Source organism: Equus caballus, chromosome 2 (assembly GCF_041296265.1).
Source record: "Equus caballus isolate H_3958 breed thoroughbred chromosome 2, TB-T2T, whole genome shotgun sequence".
Taxonomy (NCBI): domain Eukaryota; kingdom Metazoa; phylum Chordata; class Mammalia; order Perissodactyla; family Equidae; genus Equus; species Equus caballus.
In genome coordinates this window covers 109009256-109035624 of record NC_091685.1, presented here as the reverse complement: position 1 = coordinate 109035624, position 26369 = coordinate 109009256, and the positions used below count along the sequence as shown (strand labels likewise).

Below are 26369 nucleotides of genomic sequence, written 5' to 3'. Positions count from 1 at the left end.
ATTTGAAAAATGATTTTGAAAGCATACCTAAAGACAGATGATTATGGGACAACCAACAGAGTTTAACCAAATATGGCATCTGACCTTCACCGCAAAGAGCCTGCTAACCTCGTGTGGTCCAGAGAGTGTACTCCAAGGTTTTGGTAAATGTGGGGTTTTCACTATATCTTGATAACAGAGCTAAAACAGGAACTAGAAATAAATTATTTCCTATTTTTATTAAATAAACAACAAATGCAACAAAAATGATTCCAAGTCAGCTTATTGACAATGTTATTTCCAGCAAGTGGAAGATTATAGTTTTGAGATATAACTTGAAGCTTTTTTTTCCCTACAAATATTGGCTAGTACAGAACAGGAGATTTAAAGACCTCAGAAACCCAGTTGAAATCTTTGATATTAACATTGATAGTCGCAGATAGGCAAGCAGTTTTGAGCACTGCCTTGTCAGGTGGCCAGCTAATCCATGCCCATGGGGATTCTACAAATGTGACTCGAGCTATTCTAATGTAATTTCAGAGAAACCAGCAGTGCCTCCTTTGTGGCATTTAAATGACATTGTTGTGTTCTACGTTGTCGAATCAACACCTTTAAAATAGAATAAAAGATTGACACACTCTTTGTGCAGTCTCACTAGGAAAGAGTGACATACTAGTTTATAAGTGAAAATATTTTTCATGTAACAAAATTAAAGTCATTCAATGTCTTATCTGTATCTTCAGAAATTTTACTTTAAGATGTTTTCTAAATTCTCTTCGGTAGTATTGTCAACAGCTAATTATTGTTAAATTTGCTATTATTTTTCTTATTTGTAAACAAAACCTGATTTTCTTTTTCTTTTAGGGTCCCCTGCCCTGACTGGAACTGGAACAATCAATGTCATAGTAGATGACATCAATGACAATGTCCCCACTTTTCCCAGTAAAATGTATCTCACCACAATTCCTGAAGATGCACCAACTGGAACAGATGTTTTACTGGTAAATGCCTCTGACGCTGACGCTTCAACAAATGCAGTTATCAGGTCAGTACATTTTCCTTTGTAAATTTTGACTATTTTTCTCATTAAACATTAGTCTTTGGACTAAATGAATATAATGCTTAACTTTGCTAGAAATTCCGTCACGTTAACACATAGCCCTACTGTGGTTATCTATTGCTAAATAACCAACTATGCCTAAAATGAGGATTAAAACAATAATGGTTTTATTTATTGTCCTAAGATTTTATTTTATTTCTTAATTTTATTTATATGCTTGTCAGAGCTCATAATTTTGTAGTTCAGGAATTAGGGCAGGATTCAGTGAGAGATTCTTCTGCTTCATGTGGTTGATTGGTGTCACTTAGTGGTATTTCCTTGGTGACTGGGCGGTCTGGAAGGTCCCAGATGGCTTCATTCATATGCCTGGTGCCTTGGCAGAGATGCCTGGAAGGTTGGGCTCAGCTGAGCCCCTGTCTCTGATGTTGTGGCCTCAGGGCTCCTCACTGTGGTTTCTTAACAGGGTAGTTGGACTTCTTACTTGGTAGCTCTGGGTTCCAAGAACTTCATGTGAAAGCTGCCAGTGCTCTTTGAGACCAGGCCTAGAAGTGGCATAGCATCACTTCCATAACACTTTATTTGTCAAAGCAGCCATGACCAGCCCAGATTCACTGGAGGAGAAATACACATCACTTCTTGATGGGAGGAGTGTCAAAATATTGGGCCACTTTTAATCCACCACTAGCCCCAATAAAAATATTTGTGTTTCCTAAGTTTAAAAAGTTTATTTTACTCTACTTAAATCCTTTTAAAATGGAGAAGAATAATATGGTACCTTGTTCAGAAAGGATGTGAAAGCAATTGGGTTGTAACAGTTGGTTGATCCAGCTGTGTCCCCTTCTCCCATGCCCATTCTAAACTTTAAGAAATAAAGATTTCCAAATTTCCCAGAGAAAAGTCTCAAAGACCTTAGTATTTTTGTCCACCTACATCATCCCTACCTTCTGTAGGCTGATGGTAAGGAAATTATAGTAGATTAGATGGCTATGAAACTAACAGATCACAAGAGGCAATCTGAGAGTTCAGAGGAATTGTCAGTCAAGGGTGGCCTATGCATATTGATATAGTGATGACTTGGTTAATGATTTATTTTGTTTGTTACTAATTTCCTATTTAAAAAATCGCTTTAGGAAACTGGCATTAATTAGTTTCTTCCTGCTAGCAGAGATGACTGAGTTAGGTAGGAGGCCTCAAGATATTTTTCATCTAATAAACATTTATTGAGTTGCTAGCATGAATAACGATGATGAACAGGACAAAGATTTTTGCTCTCTTTGAGCCTACATTTTTTTGAGGTAGATAAGTAAATATAAAATAAATAAGATTACTTCGTATAGTGATGACAGCCTTGAAAATTAAACAGGATAATACAATAGAGAGTGACAAGGAACAAAGGTGTGATTATTGTAGAAGGCCCCTCTAAGGAGGTGACCATTAGGCTAGAAGTACTGGGCTGTGGGCTTTAAGCTTGATGTGTGAACTTAGGTTTATGAGTCTGGACCAGGGTGAGAAAGGGGTCGGAGAGGTCGGCAGGGCCCAGGTCATGCAGGCCATATAAGGCTTTTAGGTCATGCTAAAGAACTGGGATTTTAAAATTTATTTTTAGGTGGAAAACTCTTGGTGGATTTCAAGCAGGGAGCAACATAAACTGATCCATATTTGGATTGGATTGGAGGAGGCAGGACTTTAGGGGGAGGCTTTAGAGAGAGAAATCAGTGAGACCATTTAGGTGTTAATTAATAGAGTGATTCAAACAAAAGATAGAGTGGCCTTGTACCAGGGTGGAGAAATGAAAATTGAGTGAACAGATTTGGAGCATACCTTTGAGATTGTAAGTGGGAATAAAAGAGAGAAATCAGTTATCTCCTAAGTTTTTGGCTTGAACACCTGGGCTTATGGTGGCATGATTTACTGGAGTAGATAGGAGTGGAGGAGAAACAGGTTTGGGAGAAACCAGGAGTTCTTATTTGAATACACTTTGATGACTATTAGTTATGCACATAGAGCTATCAACTAGGACATTGAAGATATGAGTGTGAAGCTAAGGTTCGGGGTCAGGGCTGGAGGCACAGATTTGGCAGTCATCAATGTTTAGGGTACATTTAAAACCAAGGAACTGAATACGAATATTCTAGGAGACAGTGCAGAGAGATAAGGAAAGAGGAGCAGGGACTGGTTACCAAGAATTCTCCCAACACGTGAAAGGAAGGTTTAGAAGGAAGAGTCACCAACGTGGCTAAGAATGTCTAGGAGGAGATACAGGAAGAAATCCAGGAGCAAATGGACATTGATGTGCACTGCATAAGCAGGGAAGGCTACACACAAACTTCCTTCCAGAGTCTGGGACATACTTCCAAGAGAAGAGCTGAATTCTCAGAGGCTTATCCAGTCGAATCATTAAAGATGGGGAAAATTTCTGCCCAGGGTCATCTCTACATGCCTGTTTGGGTCACTGTGCTTAGCACCACCTGAAGATAGGCAGGTACAACTTAACTTCTTCCTGGTGTGACCTCAACAGGCTGGTAAATACCATCTCCTGTACTTGTCCTACACCAAAGCATGGAAATAATGGGATCTATATCCTAAGAATGTACTAAGTGTTCAGCTTAATGTTAAGAGCACAGCCTTGGGAATCAAGCTGCGTAGAGTTGGATCCTGACTCTACTATTTCTAATTGCAGAACTGCTTATTTAACATTTCTGGGCATGAGTTTTCTTACTCATGGAATAGGTATACTAATAATAAAACTGACTTTGTAGAGTTATTATGAGGATAAATAAAACGTTTAAGTGAACTACTTACAATAGTGGCTAGAATAAAAAATACTGAATACCTGTCAACCTATACTGTCCTAATCCATGAAGCACTTATCCCTCTGCTTGTCATCTGTTAGTGCTCAGTGAGTTTCTGACAATAGTTTTGGAAGAATTTCTTATTCATTGTAGTATTATAATCTAATAAATCTTTGTCTGCCATGCAGAGAAAACTTTCTCTAAAGTTAGCACATAGAATATTGCCTGTCAATAGCAGGACAGTTCTCTTGTCTGAGCTGTTTCAGTTTCTGATTGTGAAGCTGCATATTTACAGAATTGATCCCAAAGTCCAGTTATTAGAGTAAAATGTTGTGATGATAGGCTGTTTTCTTCCAGTGTATGTCAAAGTTTTACTGCTAAATGGTATCCCGTGTTTGGGAGAAATGGAGATCAATGTAAAGTTGGTCTGGAAAATTCTGTTCATGTTTTCAGAACATTTTACAGAGTTGTACTGGCAGGTCTGATGTGATTGTTTTGATTTAATAGTATGTATTTTGGTTGTTTGATTCACTGATTGGACTTTCTTTTTCCTTTAATATCAGAGAATTAACTTTATGCTTTTACGTTCACTGAAATCTGTAAAACGCCTCTATGAAAATCTTCAAATGATTATGCTGTCATACAGTCAGATAAAATTAAAATTGAAGCTATTTTTATCTTATAAAAATGATTCAATTCACTTTTAGATTAATTTAAGACAGATAATCTTACAGCTTAAATTTAATATATTTTCATACGTAAAGTGAGTAGTTATGCCAACATAAACCTTATTTACTCTGGCCTGATATATTTCAATGGAATATCTATATTAGATGTTAATCAATCCATGCTGTTCATGGGATCCAGGAGAAAATCCTTTCTTTATTCTGGTTAACACAGCTATTTTATGTTAATTTTTATATTGATTATTTAAATATTACATATGTAAGTCATTATCCAACTATCGATGCACTCTCCAATAGCACAACCCTTTATGAGTCATGTAATTCGTTAATTTTCTCTTATGGTCTACCATGATCTTGTATATGGCAGCCACCCAATGAATATTTATTTATATTTTTCTTTCTACCCATTTGATCAAGCTACACATTTTTATGGATGGTGCACTTATTTTGAGTTATACATTTTACTTCAGTTTTAATATTTCCCCCCTGGTAAACCAGCCTGCTTTAATTCCTGGTCTTTATCTATTTTATATCTTTGCTTCCCAGACACCCATTCCAGAATTTAGCTTTTATAGATATGTATCCCCCTTTCTCCCAACTGGATCAAATCTCCATTCAGATCTCACTTCTAACTCTTTTATGTCACAACACTGGAGAAAGTCACAAAACTATCGACAAGGTCGACATTCAAAGGTAAATCCCTTACTCTGTGCTCTTAATCCCATCCCATTCAATTTCCTCCAAATGTTTAATCCAACAGCAATTGCATTTCTCTCTTGGGTCTTCAAGTTATCCCTCTTCTCTGGATCATATCCCTCCAGAAATGCTCAGAATATCTGGTATTGAATTCTGGATCCTTTATTTACCTACCATGACTTAGGAAAGTCATTTTAGTGTCTCTAAGGCTCATAGATCCGTAAGTAAATGTGGAGATAAGAAGTGCTACTTTACAATTTGTGAGAATTAAATATATGTTGACCACCTGCTATGTGTCAAGGAGTATGCATGTTATCAGTTAATATGCGTAAGTGTCTTTAATATGATTATTGGGACATAAAAGTCACTAAATGAATGTGTGTTTTTTTTCTTTTTATCCTTCACATATGTATTTTGTTCCCAATATATTCTCCCTTGCACAATGTCTGCAACACAATAGTGCCTGACAACTACGTAAACGCATTGAATAAATGCTTCTAGTATTCTTTAGAATCGCTGCTTTTACTCATTTTTTTTACACCACATTTTGGAGAGAGTAGGTCACTATCTCACAGTTTTCTCCAGCCATTTATTCCTGAAAATCTTTCAGTCTGATTTTCTCCTCCACTGATTTACTGATTCTAACTGAAGATTCTACTGAAATTTATGAAGTTCAGTGACTTTTTTGGAGTTTTTATTCTCTTTTACCCTTTGCAATATTTGCACTACAGGTCATCCTTTCTTTTTGGCATCTTCTTTTCTCCTCAATGTCTGTGTAAATGTGACTTTCTGTTGTTTCTCATCCTGCTTCTCTGACCACGTCTTTCAGTTTGCCTTCTGTATCTCCTCTTTCTCTGCAAAGTAATTTGGACATTCCCTACAAAATTTTTTCTCAGTCCTTTTCTTCCTTTCTTTATCTTTGTATGTGTGTGTGTGTGTGTGTGTGTGTGTGTGTGTGTATAAGAGAGAGAGGAGAGATAGAGTGTGGGAGAGAGAAAGAGAATGATTCATTTCCAGGGCTGCAAGCACACAGAAGATGATGCAGAAAACCTCTAAATCTGTACTATCAACTCTGACTCCGTCCCAGAGATTCCCACGCGTATTTATAACTCCCTGATAGACACTTCTACCACCTGGAGGTTCTGTTGGCATCAAAAGCACAACATGTCAGAAACTCCTAACCTGTCCTGTGTCTCATCTCAGCATTCTGCTTTCTCTTACTGATGTTGCTTTGCTTTCTTCATCCACGCTTGATGGCTGAGGGTCATCCTCTCCCCTACACTCAGTCAGCGGATGAGTTCTCATGTTTCTTCTTTCTAATGCCCCTGGCGCCCATTCTTTTCTGTGCAATCCTCCTGCCAAGATCCTAGTTCAGTTCATAATTACATCATGCCTGGACTATTACAATAAAAATTAACCTACTTCCCTGACTCTGATTTCTAACCTCTCCAATGTGTACTCCACACTATACTATAGAATTTTTGAGCCCTTACTATGTCCCAGGCACTTTGTTAAATTCTGAAGAGTGAGGGCACTCTAGATCCTGCAAGAAGAACAGTTTAATATAGGGGTAATTTTGTAATCTTGTAATTACAGTGCTTTGTAACAAGTATAGTTTAAGCACAGAATGGATGGAAAGAAAAGTGTAGTCACTGCTACCTGAGGAAACCAGTAGATGCTTCAAGAAATTGATTTTTGGAAACACAGAGAAGTAGTTTATGGACAAATAAGGGATGAAAGACATTCTGGGCAAAGTTAATAACAGAGAAAAAGGCAAGGAGCTATGTAAAAGTATGGCATCAGAGCAACCATGCTGTTCAGTATGGTTGGTGTGGGTTAGGAATGGGCCTCGTATACCATAGAAAAAATTCTCATTTCCTTTCTGCATCTAATGGGAAGAACGACTGAAGTTTTTTAAGCTGGGCAATAACATAACAGTTTCCCTTTTATGATGATTCTTCTCTCAATGTTGTAAGAAGTAATTTGGACAAAGCACAGCCTGAGTCAGTGAATGAAAGGGCAATGGAGTCCTATGAACCTGCTTGAGCCTTCCGTGGCTTAGCTTAACAATGGTGCTCCCTTGCTCAAAATCTTTCAACTTCCAGTTTGCCTGTGGCATAACACCCAGTCTCTGTATTCCAGTCACTTCACATAATGGCCCCAGCATCTTTCCAAGCTTATTCTGCACAAATGTCCAACATATAGCCAAACTTTCAGCCTCCCTGGACCACTTTCTGCTCCTGAGAAAAGGATCTGTGCTTTCCCAAGCCTTATGGTTTTGTTCAAGTCCTTCTGTATCCTAGTCCAATGTTCTGCAAACTGCAGCCTGCAGGCCAAATCCGGCCCAGTGCCTGCTTTTGTAAATAAAGTGTTATTGGAGCATCGCCATGCCCATTCAAGTATGTTTTGTCTATGACTGCTTTTGCACTGCAACGGCAAGTTGAGCATTGCAAGAGAAAGCTCACCACCACCAAAGCTGAAAATATTAACTAACTGTCCCTTTACAGAAAAAATTTGCTGACTCTTGGCTTAGAACACCTTTTTTCTTCCTTTTCAATGCTATTGTAAGATGGGTAGCTCCTGTAAAACCTAGCTTACATTTGTCCTTCTCTAAGGAAGGCTTAATTTTAATCATTCTAGTCAAAAGTGGTCTCTCTGTCTTCTGAATACCTAGAGCAATGCTTCATCACAGTTCCATAGCACGTAAACATACTGCCTTGTTTTGTATTTACTTTTCTATGTATCTTTCTTCCATTTAGGATGTAAGCTTAAAGACAGAATTTTTACTTATTCATGTCTATATCTATTAGTCCATCTATTTATTTAACTAAATATGTAGGTAGATTATAATAGATTATACATAATAGATTATTATATTATAATTATACATGTATATATACTCTGTGATGTATGTAAATCTAGACTTTTAATTCTCATCATATACCAATTACAACGCCAAGTGCATTTCATACAAAATTATATTTAATGCTCAAAACTACCCAATGAAAGGAATACATGTGTGATCAACACTTTATAGCTAGAGAAAAGGCTTAGAAAGGTTAAGAAATTTTACGTTAATTTAAGTGCAATGAGTGAGGTAAAAATTCGTGTCAAGGTAAATTGTGTTCCAAAGCATAGGTCTCTTAACTATTACTAAATTATTGTATGCTAGCAGCATACAGACCAGTGCCTTATGATCCTAGTACATCTGAGAAAGAGGCAGAAAAGGTTAGAAAAATCAATTGGAGATAATTTAGCTTTACAGATGCAAAAATGATGGGTTTAGACTTTAGATAATGATCTCAGTTTATGCCAATAATTTGAAACGATAATTCTTATTCTTGAATCAGCAAATAAATGAACACATTTACTGATTTGCATTGAACTAAATCAGTGTAAACCAAGTCTACATTGAAACACCTTGAGTCAGAGTCTCTTTTTGCCTTAGCAAGCAGGTACAGTATTTCTTGTCTTCACTACATTCCTTTAGACTGAGTTTTACCTTCTTCACACTGTGGTATAATGGAAAAAGTGCATGTTGAAGTCATAAAGACAGAAGTTCAAACTCTACATTTACCATTTATACATTGTATGCTTCTTTACACAACCATATTAATCTCCCTTAGATTCAGATTCCTCGTCTATAAAATATCCAAAACAAAATCCACTAGGATTGTTCTGAAGTTAAATGAGAGCATATATAAAATGCCTAAGAATGTGCTTGGTGCACACTAAGAACACAGTAGTGTGCTGCAAGTCATTAAAGACCAGTATAGATTTTTAGATGTTAAGAAGTTAAAACAAAACACAACCTGATGAAGTTCATAATTTTAAAAGAGATTAACGTGGACCAGAGAAGCAGGAAAGATATCCACAAAGGGATGAGAACCAAACCAAGACTTTAATAATAGAGGTAGGGAAAACCTGGGCATATTATCTTGGCAGTCTATCCATTTATCCAGCCACTTGTGTTCCTTCTATCTCTCTATTTTTTTTAACTTACAAGTATAAGTTACATGAAACTAGCATGGTAGATATTATGGGACATTAGAGAATACTTCATATTTAAAACACACTTTTGATAACTTCAGAATCAGGTAAAGTCTAGAAAAAAATTAGTCACATATTTACATGATTTATTCTTTAATTTTTAAAAATAGTAAATATATTACTTACTTTTAAGCAGATGATCATATGGGCCATAGCATGTATAATGGCATAAAATAAAGAATAAGAATTTACAGTACAAGATTCCTTTACAGATTATTTAGTTCCTGGACTAGAACTCACATCATTTGTGTTTTAACACATTGCTCTTTCTAATCCACCATGATCTTGCCATATACAAGACATTCCAATCCAAATTTCCATGCACTTTTCATCATTCTTATGTTGTTTTTGTTTGTGAATGCTCAGGGAACAAATATTTGATTGAACCCTGATCTTTGCTGTGATAAAGCTGTAAGAAATTTTGTGGTGCTGTGAATTAATTTTTTTCCCCTATTAAATTATTTGGTAATTTCTACATCCACTGATAGAAACAAGACTTCCCAGAATAAAATCACACAATTCTCATAAACCAAGTTCCTACAGACTTTATGGGAGAAAAAAGGCAATTTGATTATTTCAGGGGTCCTGAATTTTTAACTTTAAGAATTCATTTATAAACCTCTGATATTTTTATTTTGATAAAAGGCATAGATATCTTTTACTGTACAAGGGTAGTAATTATGCTTTATAAAGAGTCACTTCTGGTCTAGGAAATATAGTTGGTGCTATCTCTTCTTATTCATTCCTGATGCTGGCATAGGGGTGTGCCAGAAAGTGTTAAAAATGCGAGGGATATCAAGTACCTTATAAATACTGAAATAATTTCTCAACCCACCTCCCTCTCTATTCTTTTTAAAATTTTCCTATCATTTTATAGGATCCCTGTTTTTTAAAATATCGGCTCCCCAACAGTGCATTATTTCTCTAAAAAAGGATGAAAATGCTGAAATGTTTGTTTTAAGCTGTCAACTTCATAGGAGGAATGTATACGCCACTGGCTGCAATGCAGGCTCTTTTCTGCTGTTTCTATTACACACTTGCTGTTGCTATGTTTTTATGGACACAAACCAAACTATAGAAACATGCAGTTAATTCCAACAAGGGCAATTCTGTGTTGGTATAAAGGAGACAACTTTTAAAGACGTCTATTTTCTACCCTCCAACTTTAAAACTTATGGCCCACAGCCAACTTCTGAACCCCCAAGTTTAGCTACTTCTGTCCTGGCTGATCTCTCAGGAATACACAGATACCGTTCCTCTTCAGAAAGAAGAGTGAAGCTATTCTCAGTGGAAACTCCTGCCCGTTAACAAATCTGGTTAACATCAAACATCCATGAAAATGTCATACCTCTCCTGACAACAAGAAAGCAAAGCAACAGAGCCGTATGAGGAATGACAAATGAGAGAATTAGTAACGAAGAATGTCTCTGTATAAATAATCAGTTCTTTAGTTGTTCTGGATAGTCAATATATGTCAAATCCAGTGTTTGTCTTTAAAGACTAAGATCTTCAACTGATCTTCTCTGGTATACTTTGGTACACAGCAGAAAAATAATTTTTAGATTCATTTAACAGATGTTCATTTGTGATCCTGGCCACTGACCACAATATTAGAGCAAAGCCCTGATTTATGCTTTCAGGCTCGCTTATTTAAAACACAGTGGTCTTCTGGGTATATTTTTGGACCTTACGTGATTTAAGAAGTCCACAAACCTTGCAAGGACCTGCTTGAGGTCAACAGACATCTCACAATAAAGATCGTCAGTGTAATGTTCACATGAAATTTGAAATATTTAACTTCTAGCTATATTTTTTCACTGTTGAGTGATCTTACCTGTAATGTTTTTCTTTACATTTCTGTCTCAGCTTTGAGATTATAGTAAATAGATGCTAAATGTACTGAAACTAGAAGAAACAAGCTCATCTCTGCTGTCTGCTTTAGTTACAGGCTCATTGGTGGAAACTCTCAGTTCACCATCAACCCATCCACAGGACAAATCATCACCAGTGCATTGCTAGACAGGGAAACAAAGGAGAATTATACTTTAGTCGTGGTCTGTAGTGATGCTGGATCCCCGGAGCCTCTTTCCAGTTCCACCAGTGTGGTCGTCACTGTGACTGATGTCAATGACAATCCACCAAGATTTCAACATCACCCATATGTCACACACATCCCGTCTCCTACTCCTCCAGGTAACCAAACCAACTCTGAGGTCTCATGGATAAATGTACACTATACGTTGGACATTTTCTATAAATATATTTCTGTTATTCTTCTGTATTTCTGATATAGCTTAGTTTGCAAATCTAAAATTCATCTTGTTTTGCCTCATGAAATTGAAGGAACAGTAAATCTCATAAATTAATTCTTTTATCCTAAACCAGTTGTGCTTAAGATTTTATAATTGCCACATCTTTCCTAGGATTATTTCTTAATATTACTTGAATATTGTTAAATTATTAAAATAGATATGACTTTGTAGTCAAAGAGGGCTCTACTCTGAGATATAATTTGTGTAAGATCCCCAAGAAGAGGGACATCATCTCTCTTTTTCATGTCATATCCTAGCACTTGGAACATTATCTGGGAGGCAAGAGGCATTTAACTATTTTTGTTGGTGGAAAAACAAATATTTACTTCCATGCTTCATAGATAGATTTTCAAAAATGTTTCGTGAATGAATACTTCTAATTAGTTATTATTATTAATATTATTTAATTTCAGTTTTTATGGATGGAAGTTTTTTTGTTAGTAAGTTTATGGAGCCATTAATGAACCACTTTCATATCGACACCATGCTTTTATCTTTCTGCATTTAAATTGAATTTGGTTTCATTTGCTTGTTTGCAAAGACTCATATTCTCTTAAGAACTGCACAAATCATCTGCCATTTGTAATCTTTTTTTTTGAAAAATTCACCTTTTTTTTTTAAAGATTGGCACTTGAGCTAACATCTATTGCCAGTCTTCTCTTTTTCTTTTTCTTCTTCTCCCCAAAGCCCCCCAGTACATAGTTGTATACTCTAGTTGTATATCCCTCTAGTTGTGCTGTGTGGGACGCAGCCTCAGCATGGCCTGACAAGGGGTGCCATGTCCGTGCCCAGGATCCAAACCGGTGAAACCTTGGACCGCTGAAGCGGAGTGCATGAACTTAACCACTCGGCTACAGGGCCGGCCCCCATTTTTAACCTTTGAGATAAGTTTTCAAACAAGAAAATATACAAATATAGGCCATAATTAATTTAATCTTCCTTGCTTCAAAATATTTTTAATCAGAAGAAAAAATAAACGGATCCAGGATTCATCCTCTCACTGATTTTTCATCTTCTATTCACTTGAGAATGTCTAATTGATACCAATTGAAAGTATAAAATTCATAAATTTTGGTGCCAATTTTGTTTCAAAAGGAAATGTTAATATCAAAGTCATAAATCCCTGATGAAGGCCTTTAGCTGAAATGATGCTGGTGGGCAGGAGTCTAATTACATCCAATGTGTGCAGATGCAATATAGCATCTCCTATATCAAGTGAGCAATGCCTCAGCATCTTTTCCTCATTAGACTTATTAAAATTAATCAGAATCCTTGGCCTTTTTTTTTTTTTAATAAAGACTTTTCGCTTTTGTCACAAACTCTTCTGTAGGGGTAGGCCTGAAGGTTTGAAAAGTTTTATGATTGAGTATATCCAAAACATGTCCTTATGGCAGCTTTTCTGCATATTTCTACTACAGTCTGTTCCTTGGCACTCATCCCAGGTGCTATCTTTTGGAATCCAAATTGTGTCCATTCTTCCTCAGTATTTATTTCTTATCATTTTGTAATTGTTCTAATTGATTTATAGATTTATATGTCTATATGTATGTATATGCTTTATCTCCATGTGATAATAGTTCACAGATAAAATATTTGGTTATGAAACAGTGGGTATAAGGAATCAACAACAATTCTTTAAACATATTATTTTTGGTTTTGTGATTACATATATGGTAATTCAAAGATGTTTTTAGAATAATAGAGAAATTATCTTTTTTCGTTGGGCAGAAGCATAGCTCTTAGCAGAGCTCACGTATTATCATGTTTGTTGGAAGTTGTTAGTAGATTTTTCTCCCAGGAACTATAATTCAGAATGATTAACCATTACTCTTCCCTGTGCTTCTCTCAAAGGCACACTGAAAAATATTACATCCAGTAGACTGTGTGGGTTTTAGTTAGACAATGGCGGATCAGTCCCTGAAGTCTATCATTAAGTAGATTTGACTTGGGAACCTCAAAGTTAGTATAGGAGAAGCTGTTCTTCCCCAGTAATCATGAGAAAGTAAAGTTATAATAGGTAGCAATATGGTGTTTTATATACATTAACCAAATGTTTTATTCGGGTTCTGTGTGATTATAACTGCACACTCCCTCTTTTATAGGTTCCTTCGTCTTTGCGGTTACCGTCACAGATGCTGATATTGGACCCAATTCTGAACTGCATTATTCTCTTTCGGGTAGACACTCTGAAAAATTTCACATTGACCCACTGAGAGGAGCTATAATGGCAGCTGGACCACTAAACGGAGCTTCAGAAGTGACATTTTCTGTGCATGTAAAAGACGGTGGCTCATTTCCAAAGACAGATTCCACAACAGTGACGGTTAGATTTGTGAACAAGGCAGATTTCCCTAAAGTCAGAGCCAAAGAACAAACTTTCATGTTTCCTGAAAACCAACCAGTAGGCACTCTTGTCACCACCATTACAGGATCCTCTTTGAGAGGAGAACCTTTGTCCTATTATATCGCAAGTGGGAATCTTGGCAATACATTCCAAATCGATCAGTTAACAGGGCAGGTGTCCGTTAGTCAACCTCTGGATTTTGAAAAGATTCAAAAATATGTTGTATGGATAGAGGCCAGAGATGGAGGCTTCCCTCCTTTCTCTTCTTATGAGAAACTTGACATAACAGTATTAGATGTTAATGATAATTCCCCAATTTTTAAGGAAGATCCATTTGTATCTGAAATTTTGGAAAACCTTTCTCCTCGAAAAATACTTACTGTTTTGGCAATGGACAAGGACAGCGGACCCAATGGACAGTTAGATTATGAAATAGTTAATGGCAACAAAGAACATAGTTTCAGTATCAATCATGCCACTGGTGAAATTAGAAGCATTCGACCTTTAGACAGGGAAAAAATATCTCAATATGTGCTCACCATAAAGTCCTCAGACAAAGGCTCCCCTTCTCAGAGTACCTCAGTAAAAGTCATCATCAACATTTTAGATGAAAATGATAACGCTCCTAGGTTTTCTCAAATATTTAGTGCCCATGTTCTTGAAAATTCCCCATTAGGATACACAGTTACACGTGTTACAACTTCTGATGAAGACATTGGCATAAATGCAATTAGTAGATATTCTGTAATGGACACAAGTCTTCCATTTACAATTAATCCCAGCACAGGTGATATTGTCATTAGTAGACCTTTAAATAGAGAAGATACGGACCGTTACAGAATTCGAGTTTCTGCACATGATTCTGGATGGACCGTAAGTACAGATGTCACAATATTTGTGACAGATGTCAATGACAATGCTCCAAGATTTAGCAGACCCTCCTATTATTTAGATTGCCCTGAACTTACTGAAATTGGCTCCAAAGTCACTCAGGTATCTGCCTCAGACCCTGACGAGGGGTCAAATGGACAAGTATTTTATTTTATAAAATCTCAGTCAGAGTATTTCAGGATTAATGCCACTACAGGAGAGATTTTCAATAAACAGGTCTTAAAATACCAAAACGTCAGTGGATACAGTAATGTAAACATCAACAGACACAGTTTTATAGTGACATCTTCAGATAGAGGTAATCCTTCCTTACTTAGTGAGACAACAGTTACTATCAACACGGTGGACAGTAATGACAATGCACCTCAATTTCTTGAAATGAAGTATTTTACTCCAGTCACCAAAAATGTTAAAGTTGGTACAAAGTTAATCAAAGTTACTGCAGTAGATGATAAAGATTTTGGACTGAATTCTGAAGTGGAGTATTTCATTTCTAGTGAAAATCATTTGGGAAAATTTAAGTTGGACAATAATACAGGGTGGATTTCAGTAGCATCTTCCCTAATTTCTGACTTGAATCAAAACTTTTTGATCACTGTCACCGCAAAGGATAAAGGAAACCCTCCACTTTCATCCCAAGCAACTGTTCAAATAATTGTCACTGAGGAAAACTACCATACACCTGAATTCTCTCAAAGCCACATGAGTGCAACCATCCCTGAAAGCCATAGCATTGGGGCCACTGTCAGAACTGTTTCTGCAAGAGACAGAGATGCAGCTATGAATGGCTTGATTAGGTACAGCATTTCTTCAGGAAATGAAGAGGGCATTTTTGCAATCAATTCCTCCACGGGTGTATTAACACTAGCCAAAGCTCTTGATTATGAGCTATGCCAGAAACATGAAATGACTATTAGTGCTACAGATGGAGGATGGGTTGCAAGAACTGGTTATTGCAGTGTGACTGTAAATGTGGTTGATTTGAATGACAATTCTCCAGTATTCCTCCCTGATGAATATTTCCCTACTGTTTTGGAAAATGCCCCAAGTGGGACAACAGTTATTCACCTAAATGCAACAGATGCTGACTCTGGAACCAATGCTGTGATTGCATATACCATCCAGTCATCTGACAGTGACCTCTTTGTCATTGACCCCAACACAGGAGTCATCACCACTCAAGGCTTCTTGGATTTTGAAACCAAGCAGAGCTACCATCTTACTGTGAAAGCCTTCAATGTCCCCGACGAAGAAAGGTGCAGTTTTGCCACTGTTAATATACAATTAAGAGGGACAAATGAATATGTGCCTCGTTTTGTTTCCAAACTTTACTATTTTGAAATCTCAGAAGCAGCTCCTAAAGGTACTGTTGTTGGAGAAGTGTTTGCCAGCGACCGTGATTTGGGCACTGATGGGGAGGTACACTATTTGATTTTTGGTAACAGTAGAAAGAAAGGTTTCCAGATCAATAAAAAGACTGGACAAATTTATGTTTCTGGACTTCTTGATAGAGAAAAAGAAGAAAGAGTATCTTTGAAGGTATTGGCTAAGAATTTTGGCAGCATTAGGGGTGCAGACATAGATGAAGTCACTGTAAATGTCACCGTGCTTGATGCCAATGACCCACCTGTTTTTAGTCTAAACATCTACAGCGTTCAGATCAGTGAAGGGGTCCCAACAGGAACTCATGTGACCTTTGTCAGCGCCTTTGACTCAGATTCTGTCCCCAGCTGGAGCAGGTTTTCTTACTTCATTGGATCAGGGAATGAAAATGGTGCCTTTTCCATTAATCCACAGACAGGACAGATCACCGTTACTGCAGAATTAGATCGAGAAACCCTACCCATCTATAATCTCACTGTTCTGGCTGTTGATTCGGGGACCCCCTCAGCTACAGGAAGTGCCTCCTTATTGGTCACCCTGGAAGATATAAATGATAATGGGCCGATGTTAACCATCAGTGAAGGAGAAGTTATGGAAAACAAACGCCCAGGAACTCTGGTGATGACCCTTCAGTCCACTGATCCCGATCTCCCTCCCAACCAAGGCCCCTTTACCTATTACTTGCTGAGCACTGGTCCTGCCACCAATTATTTTAGTCTGAACACTGCTGGAGTTCTGAGCACAACCAGGGAGATTGACAGAGAGCAGATTGCAGACTTCTATCTGTCTGTGGTTACAAGGGATTCTGGTGTTCCTCAAATGTCTTCCACAGGAACCGTGCATATCACAGTTATAGACCAAAATGACAATCCTTCGCAGTCTCGGACGGTGGAGGTATTTGTTAATTATTATGGCAATTTGTTTCCTGGTGGGATTTTAGGCTCTGTGAAGCCACAAGATCCAGATGTGTTAGACACCTTTCACTGCTCCCTTACTTCAGGAGTTACAAGCCTCTTCAGTATTCCAAGGGGCACTTGTGATCTGAATTCCCAGCCCAGGTCCACTGATGGCACATTTGATCTGACTGTTCTTAGCAATGATGGAGTTCACAGCACAGTCACAAGCAATATCCGAGTTTTCTTTGCTGGATTTTCCAACACCACAGTGGATAACAGCATCCTCCTTCGTCTCGGTGTACCAACAGTAAAGGACTTCTTGACTAACCACTACCTTCATTTCTTACGCATTGCCAGCTCACAGCTGACAGGCCTAGGGACTGCTGTGCAACTCTATGGTGCATATGAAGAGAACAATAGAACGTTTCTTTTGGCAGCTGTGAAGCGAAGCAATAATCAGTATGTGAATCCTAGTGGTGTAGCCACTTTCTTTGAAAGCATCAAAGAGATCCTTCTCCGGCAGAGTGGAGTAAAGGTAGAATCTGTGGATCATGACTCATGTGTTCATGGTCCATGTCAGAATGGAGGGAGTTGTATAAGAAGACTGGCTGTGAGCTCCACATTAAAAAGCCACGAGAGTCTTCCAGTCATCATTGTGGCAAATGAACCTTTGCAGCCTTTCTTATGCAAGTGTCTGCCAGGTTATGCTGGTAGCTGGTGTGAAATAGATATAGATGAATGCCTTCCATCCCCTTGCCACAATGGTGGGACCTGTCACAATTTAGTGGGAGGATTTTCGTGCAGCTGCCCAGATGGCTTCACTGGCAGGGCCTGTGAAAGAGATATCAATGAGTGCCTGCCTAGTCCTTGCAAGAATGGTGCCATCTGCCAGAATTTTCCAGGAAGCTTCAACTGTGTTTGCAAAACTGGATACACAGGTATGACAATCTTTGACTTTTTTCACTAAGACTTTAGCCCTGTCAAGTATAAAAGAAAGATTTGAATTTTGTCATTTTAAAATAATTCTCCATAAAAATGGGCATAATCGTAGCAAAAGCTTTAAGTGTTTGCTATTGGCCGAGCACTGTTCTAAGCACTTTATCTGTATTTATTTTACTGACTTCTCACAAGAAACCTGTGTGGTAGGGATAATTAATAAAGAAGATTAAATCACTTGCGTTCAGCACGGCACAGAAAGTGATCTGGGTTTTGACTCCAAGCTTGACTCTAGAGCCTCTGCTCTTTATGTGCGTGTCACACTCCATCGTGCTTTGATTTGTACTTGCTAGAGAGTATCATGGTGAGTCCTGTATCTTCTAAGAATGTTTTGTCCATTATTCTGCTTGATCCTCACAAAAAGCCTGTGAGGTGATGTACTGGGCTGAAACTGGTCAGAAACTGAAATTACTTTAGGACTTTAAAGTAGGAAGGTATTTAATACAAGGAAATAGCTTACAAAATCTTCAAACTGGCTAAGAGTGAGGGTCAGGAAAATTCACCAACGACCTCAGCAATAAGGACACCGCAGGTATTGGAAGAAATCACAGCTGATCCTCTTGCTCACTTGCAGCACTGTGTTGAGTGACTCCCAGGAGAATGACCCCTGCTTTGCTTCCACCCTTCAAATATCGTTCAACTCTTGCTCACTGGCAGCATCTAAACTGCAGCTCTGCTGGAAGGGAGTCTGGAAAAGGTAGTTTTCCAACTTCCAGCTCCTACAATACAGAAGGATAGGAATGGTACTGAGTGGCAACATTAATATCTAGCATAGAAAGATACTATTATTACTCCTATTATATGTTGTAGGAAACTGATCCTACACTCTGGTAACTCTAGGTCCAGAGGTGCCAAAGACTAGATTGTAGCCAATTTCTGTAAGGCAAGTTATTTGAAGTTATGTATTAATTTTTTATTCTGACTCTCAGAGCTCACATCAGTTCTATTTGCATAATTAGAGATAATCCAACTGATCAGGAATGATATAAACATACATAAAATTGAACGATTAACATGAATCTTACATTTATTGAAGTCATGGAATTCATTGTTTCAAATTCTAAATGCATAGCCCATCCAAGAAAACCAGCAGATAATTAAAGTCAGATAGTTATATGTCTTTTGTTTTGCAGGAAACAGTATAGCAAAAAACCTGGTGACAAATTGTTAATCCACACACTAAATTAGGAACATATTGTTTGAATATCAGTATCTGTTTAATGTCCTTTGTGAAGGGAATCCCTGAAAGATCATTCTGAGTTACTCTTTCTAACTAGCCTTTACCTGGTAACCTGACTCAGGAAGATGGAGCTAACGTGCAAAAACACCTTCAAGAGCTAATCAGAGCTGATAAACTGTAAGACAAAATTCATACATAAGCATATGTATATCGCACAGAATAAATTTTTTAAAATACTCATTCTAGCTAGATTTTACTTCTGTTAACATTAAGTACAGTGCCTTAGCAAAGCCTTCTTCAAGGCCTGTATATATGCAAATATTTTTTGGATCATCAGAATTATTTTTAAACACCTTTATTTTCATGCACTGTTTACTTTATTTGTGGACTTTCACCTGTATTTTTTCAAAGATTTTTAAAGTCTGTGACATTACAAATTAGAGCTGTGAGATTTTCTGAACTTTCTACTTCAAATGGTCCTCAGCCACTACCCCTCATCACACACACACACACACTGCATATTTCATGTGAAGTTAGAAATTGTGTCAAAGATTGTCACAGTGAGTGACTAATGAATTGATGGAAACCAAGAGACTTTATCCTAAAAATCTCACAGGAAGTGATTAAGTATTAGCTAAACAGGGATTCTGTGTGGAAAACACCCTGGCAGGATGCAAGAATGGAAATGAAAATTATGTAACAACTACAAGAAGAAGATATGAAAGGATAGAGTTATTATCGTATTGCCACCAGTTTATTCTGATTTTTAATTTTTTTAAAAAAAGTTATTTTCAAGGTTGTGACCATAGGGTCACCTAATAAATACGGAATAAGTATATTTTTAAATAAATGTATGATTTAGAGGGAATGAATTTATTTGTATAAATATGTTGCTGATCTTTTGTTCTTGGTCACTAGAAAAAGAACAAAAGAAAATTGAGAAACATAATGAGACTTCATATTCAGTTATAATCACTTCATATTCCATTTTTAAGGATGGTTTCCTGTAAGTTAATTTTTATATCACTAAATGGATCTTTGATTAGCTGTAATACAAGGTATTAGAAAAGATGAATAAATTTTAATGTAGTATAGGACATGTGAAAAACTAATTTCTAGATTTTCACAAAGTTTAATAATAGAAAAAATTATATCAGTTGTCAATATGCCTCAGCAAACCAAAAGAAAATATCTTTCATATTAGTCATGCCTCAGAAGTTCAGGCTCCTGGAGGAAATCAGCAGCTTAATAACTATAAATCCAGTATTTCTTTCCTTATACAAATGAAAGTATCTTGCATTTCATAGAACACTAATTAGGAAGCACAATTATAGTCAGTAATCACTTAGCATTTGTCTTCTTGCTCCGGGTTTCACTGTTTGCAGCACGTCCTTGTGTTACGTCCTTCCTAGGAACGGCTGGTGGCATAAAATTCAGCATGTGGATAGAGCTTATTTCTAAATCTGGGTCTCGCATAATAGAATTAGTTCATCGCCCTTTAACCTTTCCATTTACTTTCACACATCTGGATGCATTTTAGGTATGGTATTTGGAGTAATGCCGGGGTTTATTACCATATGGAGAGGTTTTCCTATGCTCTCAAGTCCTGTTATTTGAGAGGAGGATGAGATTTGTCCATTCATCACTTTTATGTCATTTGACAGTATAAATAGGAATTTTTTCCCAGACATATAAAATTATACACAGGTTGTGCATGGTAATTTTACTGAGGAACTTGGCCAACACTTGCTTTCACGAAGCTGGGAGTGGTAACTAAGAGTCATTCTTTTACAATCACAGCAGTCGCAGTCGTATATTAACGCTCTCAATGATCATGTGATCAGGAAACTAGAATACAAACAGAAGTTAGGGAATAGATATGAAATGAAATTTTCTGTGAGATACAGAAAAGTGACTCATAGAAGAGAGGATAATTCAATTCTTGTTTTGATTTTATTTCCAAGAGTGGAATTAGACAGTTTACATTAAAATATAATTTACAACTTATTAAAGCATTAATAGCAGGCTTCTAGTAGCTTAAATGCTTCTTATTTCCGCATAAAATAAGCACGTATTTGTAAGCTTGCCATGGATGTTACGAATGTCATTATACATAATCATCTGTAGTCTCATTGAGATTGTATTTGTGTGTGTTTTAAAATACAAAACAGTTTTTTTACTTTTCCTTTTCTTACTGGCAGCCCTTGTTTAAACATATTTTTGCTTTGTTTTGATGTAAAAAAACATAATACTATTTGATCAGGATATTTAGATGAGCTGTCTTCACAGAGCTTTTCACAAAAATAGGAAACATTTACTTGGTGTGCAAAAAGCAGCTACTTTCTGCCAAAATAATAAAAGGCTTATAAACGTAAATATTCAGAATAAAGAGCATACATGTATTATAGAATTATATTTGTTAATAAAGTCATCAATTTAGATATAAAATGGACTTTGATAGTTACACATAGTCTCCCTCTCCTCTGTGTATAAATACAAGAGATGTGAAAATCATACTTGTGGTGATCTAATATATATTTGAGCTAAGATATTAAATTGATGCCTACATGAACTATAGGATATCAGAAATTGTCATATCCTCATGGGGTGGCCAAATTTAACAGGTGGGAATAAATGTAGCTCAACTCCATATAATCTAACATTAAAATGTGCTATTGGAAGGTGTGAAACTTGAGTTTATATCCTTGTTGAAAAGACCATAGGTGATCACAACAGATTCAACTGATGTTCAACACTTCATCACAGCGTCTGCCTGTGAACACGAAAATATATGCTAAATTTCTCCTGTAAGTTTAAACTATAATCTTGGAAAGTCTGTGGATACCCTGGCCTCCTATTATTCATTCATTGTCATCTTCAGCAATTCCCATTCTCCATGTGCTAAGAGCTTGCACTTCCTGAAGCACGTCTCCTATATGTGATAAATAACGTATGCCAACACAAGTAATTGATGGATGTCAAAGCAATGAGATCAGTTTATTCTTCTAAACAGCTGCTATGACAGTTAACATGTCTTAATAGAAAAAGGCTCCTTGAGTTTAAGAGATGTGGCTGCTTTTCTTTGTGCAAGCCCAATCAGTGTGCTGCCAGGCCTCAAGGCACTGACAAGTATTGTTAATTGACTTGAAGCATTAATGAAGTTAATGATCCAAGATTTTGTTTCACGGTGCTCCAACACATCAGATTTTCTTTTACCAGAAACATGTTAGAGCAATTCAAACTACTGCATTCTCTGATAATTATTATGCCAGGAACATTAGAAAGTAGATAGATGTGTGAAGAAAAACACAGAATTTGTTGCTGACTTCTAATTGGGTAAGAGCGCAAACTTTCCAAACCTGAGAAATATGTATTTAAAGGCTGTCTTTTGATTCTAAGTAAAATTATGACATCTTTCCCTCACATGAAAGAAAAAAAGTTCTTTTAATAATAGTTCAAATTGTAATATTGAGTTTTCAAACTGTATCTTTGAATCTAGTATGCCAACCTCTTTGAAATTCACTAATTGTAAATCAAACTTACTCATAAAATGGAGTACTCAAACTAAACTTTTGAATGGTAAATAATTTACATACTCTAACATCAACAAATAAGACTATTTTTCCCAAATTCAAAAATAAATTCATTTACTTAACCCCTAGCAAAGTCATTTCTTACATTTTTTGGTATCTACTAAGGGAAAATAACATAAAACTCTGGTCTAAATTGAAATGTTAAATGAAAAGCTGTTTTTTTTCCTTTACAAATGTCTATTTATATTGTATACTCAGTGAATCAGATTCCATTGAGAATTTATTTTAACTTTTAAAAGAAATTCATTCTCAAACTATTATTTTCTTAGTTTGTAGATTCTTCTGCCATTTCTGTAGTTGCTATATGTTTATATTTTTCTTGGAGAGCACATATGTCCAAATATTTGAGTAAGTGTACATGACACTACTCCCTAAATTGGCTAGCCATTGTTTCCCATTTCCAGTCTTCAAGAAGTGCAGTTCATAATTTTGTAACCCACTACCATTTTCACAATATATTTCACAGTATTCGGACCACATCTATAAAGTATATTAATCTATGTACTTAATACATGCTACTTTAAACACAATCCTAAAAGAAACTTTCAAAAAAAAAATGAAACCTTAGTCCAATAGTGCATGTGAAAATTAAGTGTGCTCTCACAGTGGAAAAAAATGGAAGGAGTGGGATGTGACTTTCCTGACGGCAAATGAATTATCAAAAGTATACCCAAAAGGTTTTATTTATTCTTTATTGGGTAATACTGATATTGTATTAAGATATTGTATTGTATTGTATTAATCCACTTCTCTGGAATGATCTGTCACAAATTCAGCTGGAAAACACCATAGGAGAGAGTTTTCCATGGCCTGGCATCTCTTTGGTGTGATGTTTTGTATAGGCTTATAAGAAAGTTGTCCTGCCTGTTTCTTGAATGCAACACTTTGCTTCACAACTTAAACCCTAATTTCTGTGCCTCTAGACCGGTAACTTGTTTATTTTCATTATTTACCCTTAGAATCAAAAGGTACTCTGAAATTGTTAGTGTTTTGCCTTGTAACGAGGTTCCCAATTTTATTTAGAAAGGAAAACATGTTATTTTTATGACCGTATGATGTAGAGGAACGTGTTTAGTTAGCAGTGTCATGAGATCTGACTCACGCTTATAATTTCAAACCAGAACAATTGTGGCTACATAATCAAACCAGAAAAACAGAACTAAATTAAACAAAAACTTTGACTATGTTTTAAGCATGATAATTATGATGAAATGAATTATCTGTGCTCAACATTAAGTCTAGTTGTGCATATAAAACTTACTTGTTTTCATGAGACATTTAATAAAGGCATTAGTGCAATCATGGTGGAAAGTAGAAAATAGCTTTAGAGAAATAAACTCTAAGTAAATAATTAAACCCTCCTGTCAATGAATGGAAATTAACTAAGAACTCTGTAACATCTCATTTCTCAGAATAGGAAAACTAGAAACTACTCTAACAAATGTGTGAAATGATTGCAGTAATTTAAAGTTGTAGAACAGTGGCATTAGAGCACATTTAAGTTTATATAAAAGAAAAATATACCTCCACCACCACGACAAAGAGAACCAAATGGGACTAGCCTTATACTCCAAATTTGGTCGGCCAAGTGATTATTCTGTCATAGCTTTGTGAACCCTAGATATGGGAGCAGACCTACATTGGTCTGTGCTATGGTTTTACAATTTCTTAGGCAAGATACTCGCCTCCAAGGGCCTCTTCTCCTTCGTCTGTGAAATGTAAATGTTTCCTGTTGCGTGGCTTAATTCCCCCTGCTAAAATGGAAGTACAATGGCGAGATACTTATCTGCTTTTTTCACTGCCATAGCCCCATTTCTAGCAGGCCTGACCCATAATAGGCACTCAATTGTTAATTGTTGGTTGAACTTAACAAGATGATCTATGAAAAATGTCTTTCTAAATTAACAAATATGCTGGTTAGGTATTATCGTTTTAGAAAAAGACAAAGTATATGTAATCTGTAGCCGAGAGTAAATCTTAAGTATTTCAAAATATATTTGATTTATTTTCTTATTTTTGATTCTACTTTACAACAGATGTGTATAAGGAATATTTCTCGAGAGTGAAAGGATCGTAGTTTGACAAATAAGCTAAATGAGACTGATTCTTACCTTTGAAAGATCTGAGTCAAGGACATCTCTACAGTGAAAATTATATGTAAAAGTTTCAAATCTCCAGTTATAAAATGTGAAAAATGAAGCGACATTGGCAAGAGGAAATAAATTCAGTGAAAACATTTAAATATGTTCACCATTTGTGATCTCCCTGAAAACAGGGGTTCCTTCCAAGATGATTATGTAAATTATTTTCTAAATATTATAATGCACATCTTTACAATAGGAAAACTAAGTAAGATTTTGAATGCCGAGATATTCCAATTTCCTCATGTCAAGTAAAATATTCTTATATTTCTTTTCTCCAAGATATCTCTCAGAATAGATTTTGGGCATGATTATGCAGTAATGGTATTAATATATTTGTATGTAAGATTTTTCTTTAATCAGTTTGATGCTTTTTAGGGAAAATGTGTGAATCTTCAGTCAATTACTGTGAATGCAATCCCTGCTTTAATGGCGGTTCCTGCCAAAGTGGAGTGGAGTCATACTATTGTCATTGTCCATTTGGTGAGTATAGCTCAGTTCTTGATATAAAATATCCATCTGTTTGGCACACGGTTTAGCAATTTTGTTTTATTGTGGACATGGTGATTAAGAAAATGTTAGTTGTTTTACACAGGAGGTTTTAGCAAAATAAAAAAGTTTAATATTTTTCAAAGGTAATTATGGAAATCCCATTGAATATATTGCTTTGATCATTACTGGAAAAATAATCAACTTAACATAATTGAATTCGATGTTGTCTCCTCAGGACCTTCCCCCTAAAATATTTATGAATGCCCTCTTTTTAGCCTAGAACCTAGCAAAATAAAAGTCCTTTAGCACGATTTGACATCCCTCTCTATTTCAAATCTTTAAGAATAATTAGTCAAAGTGTTTTTTGTTTTGTTTTGCTTTTACTTTTTATTTTTGTTTTTACATTAATTCAACCACTTCTGTTAAAAGGATTTAATAACCAGAGATGCAATTTTCATGATAAACTTTTTGTAGATAACTAACTAATCAAAATTCAGACTAATGTATTCTTTGGAGGGAGAAAGTTGTGAGAATTTTTTTTTACACATACATATTTATTCATCATGGTGGAATGAACCAGAAGATTCCTTCCAGGTCTCACCCAAATGTCATCCAGCATTGGGACAGCCAAGGATTATGAGAACAGCTTTGGAGGAAGCTTTCATTTTAACTTCGTTTGTTTCTTAGGTTTGTGATTATTCCATTTATTTAAAGGCTGCTTTACCCCACAGTATAGTATTCATCTCCAGATGTCCTTCAGTAGTGACACCCTGTCCCTCTCTATTAGAGAGGAGATGGATGTTTTTCTCATTTTTCCTCATCCATATTACTATGCTATATGGAGCCTGAAAAGTGAGTCTCAATGTATAATGAAGAAT

General features: G+C 36.3%; 1 protein-coding gene across 2 annotated transcripts in view; it reads left to right on the top strand.

Annotated features, from left to right (window-relative positions):
- The window catches only part of FAT4 (FAT atypical cadherin 4), a 157174-nt gene that overhangs the window by 104248 nt on the left and 26557 nt on the right, over nt 1-26369 (top strand). For both annotated transcript variants that reach the window (XM_070259465.1, XM_070259475.1), the window contains 4 exons: nt 844-1024; nt 11206-11456; nt 13678-18027; nt 25378-25482. In XM_070259465.1, coding sequence (XP_070115566.1) covers nt 844-1024; nt 11206-11456; nt 13678-18027; nt 25378-25482 — 4887 coding nt within the window. The remainder of the gene's footprint in view (nt 1-843; nt 1025-11205; nt 11457-13677; nt 18028-25377; nt 25483-26369) is intronic.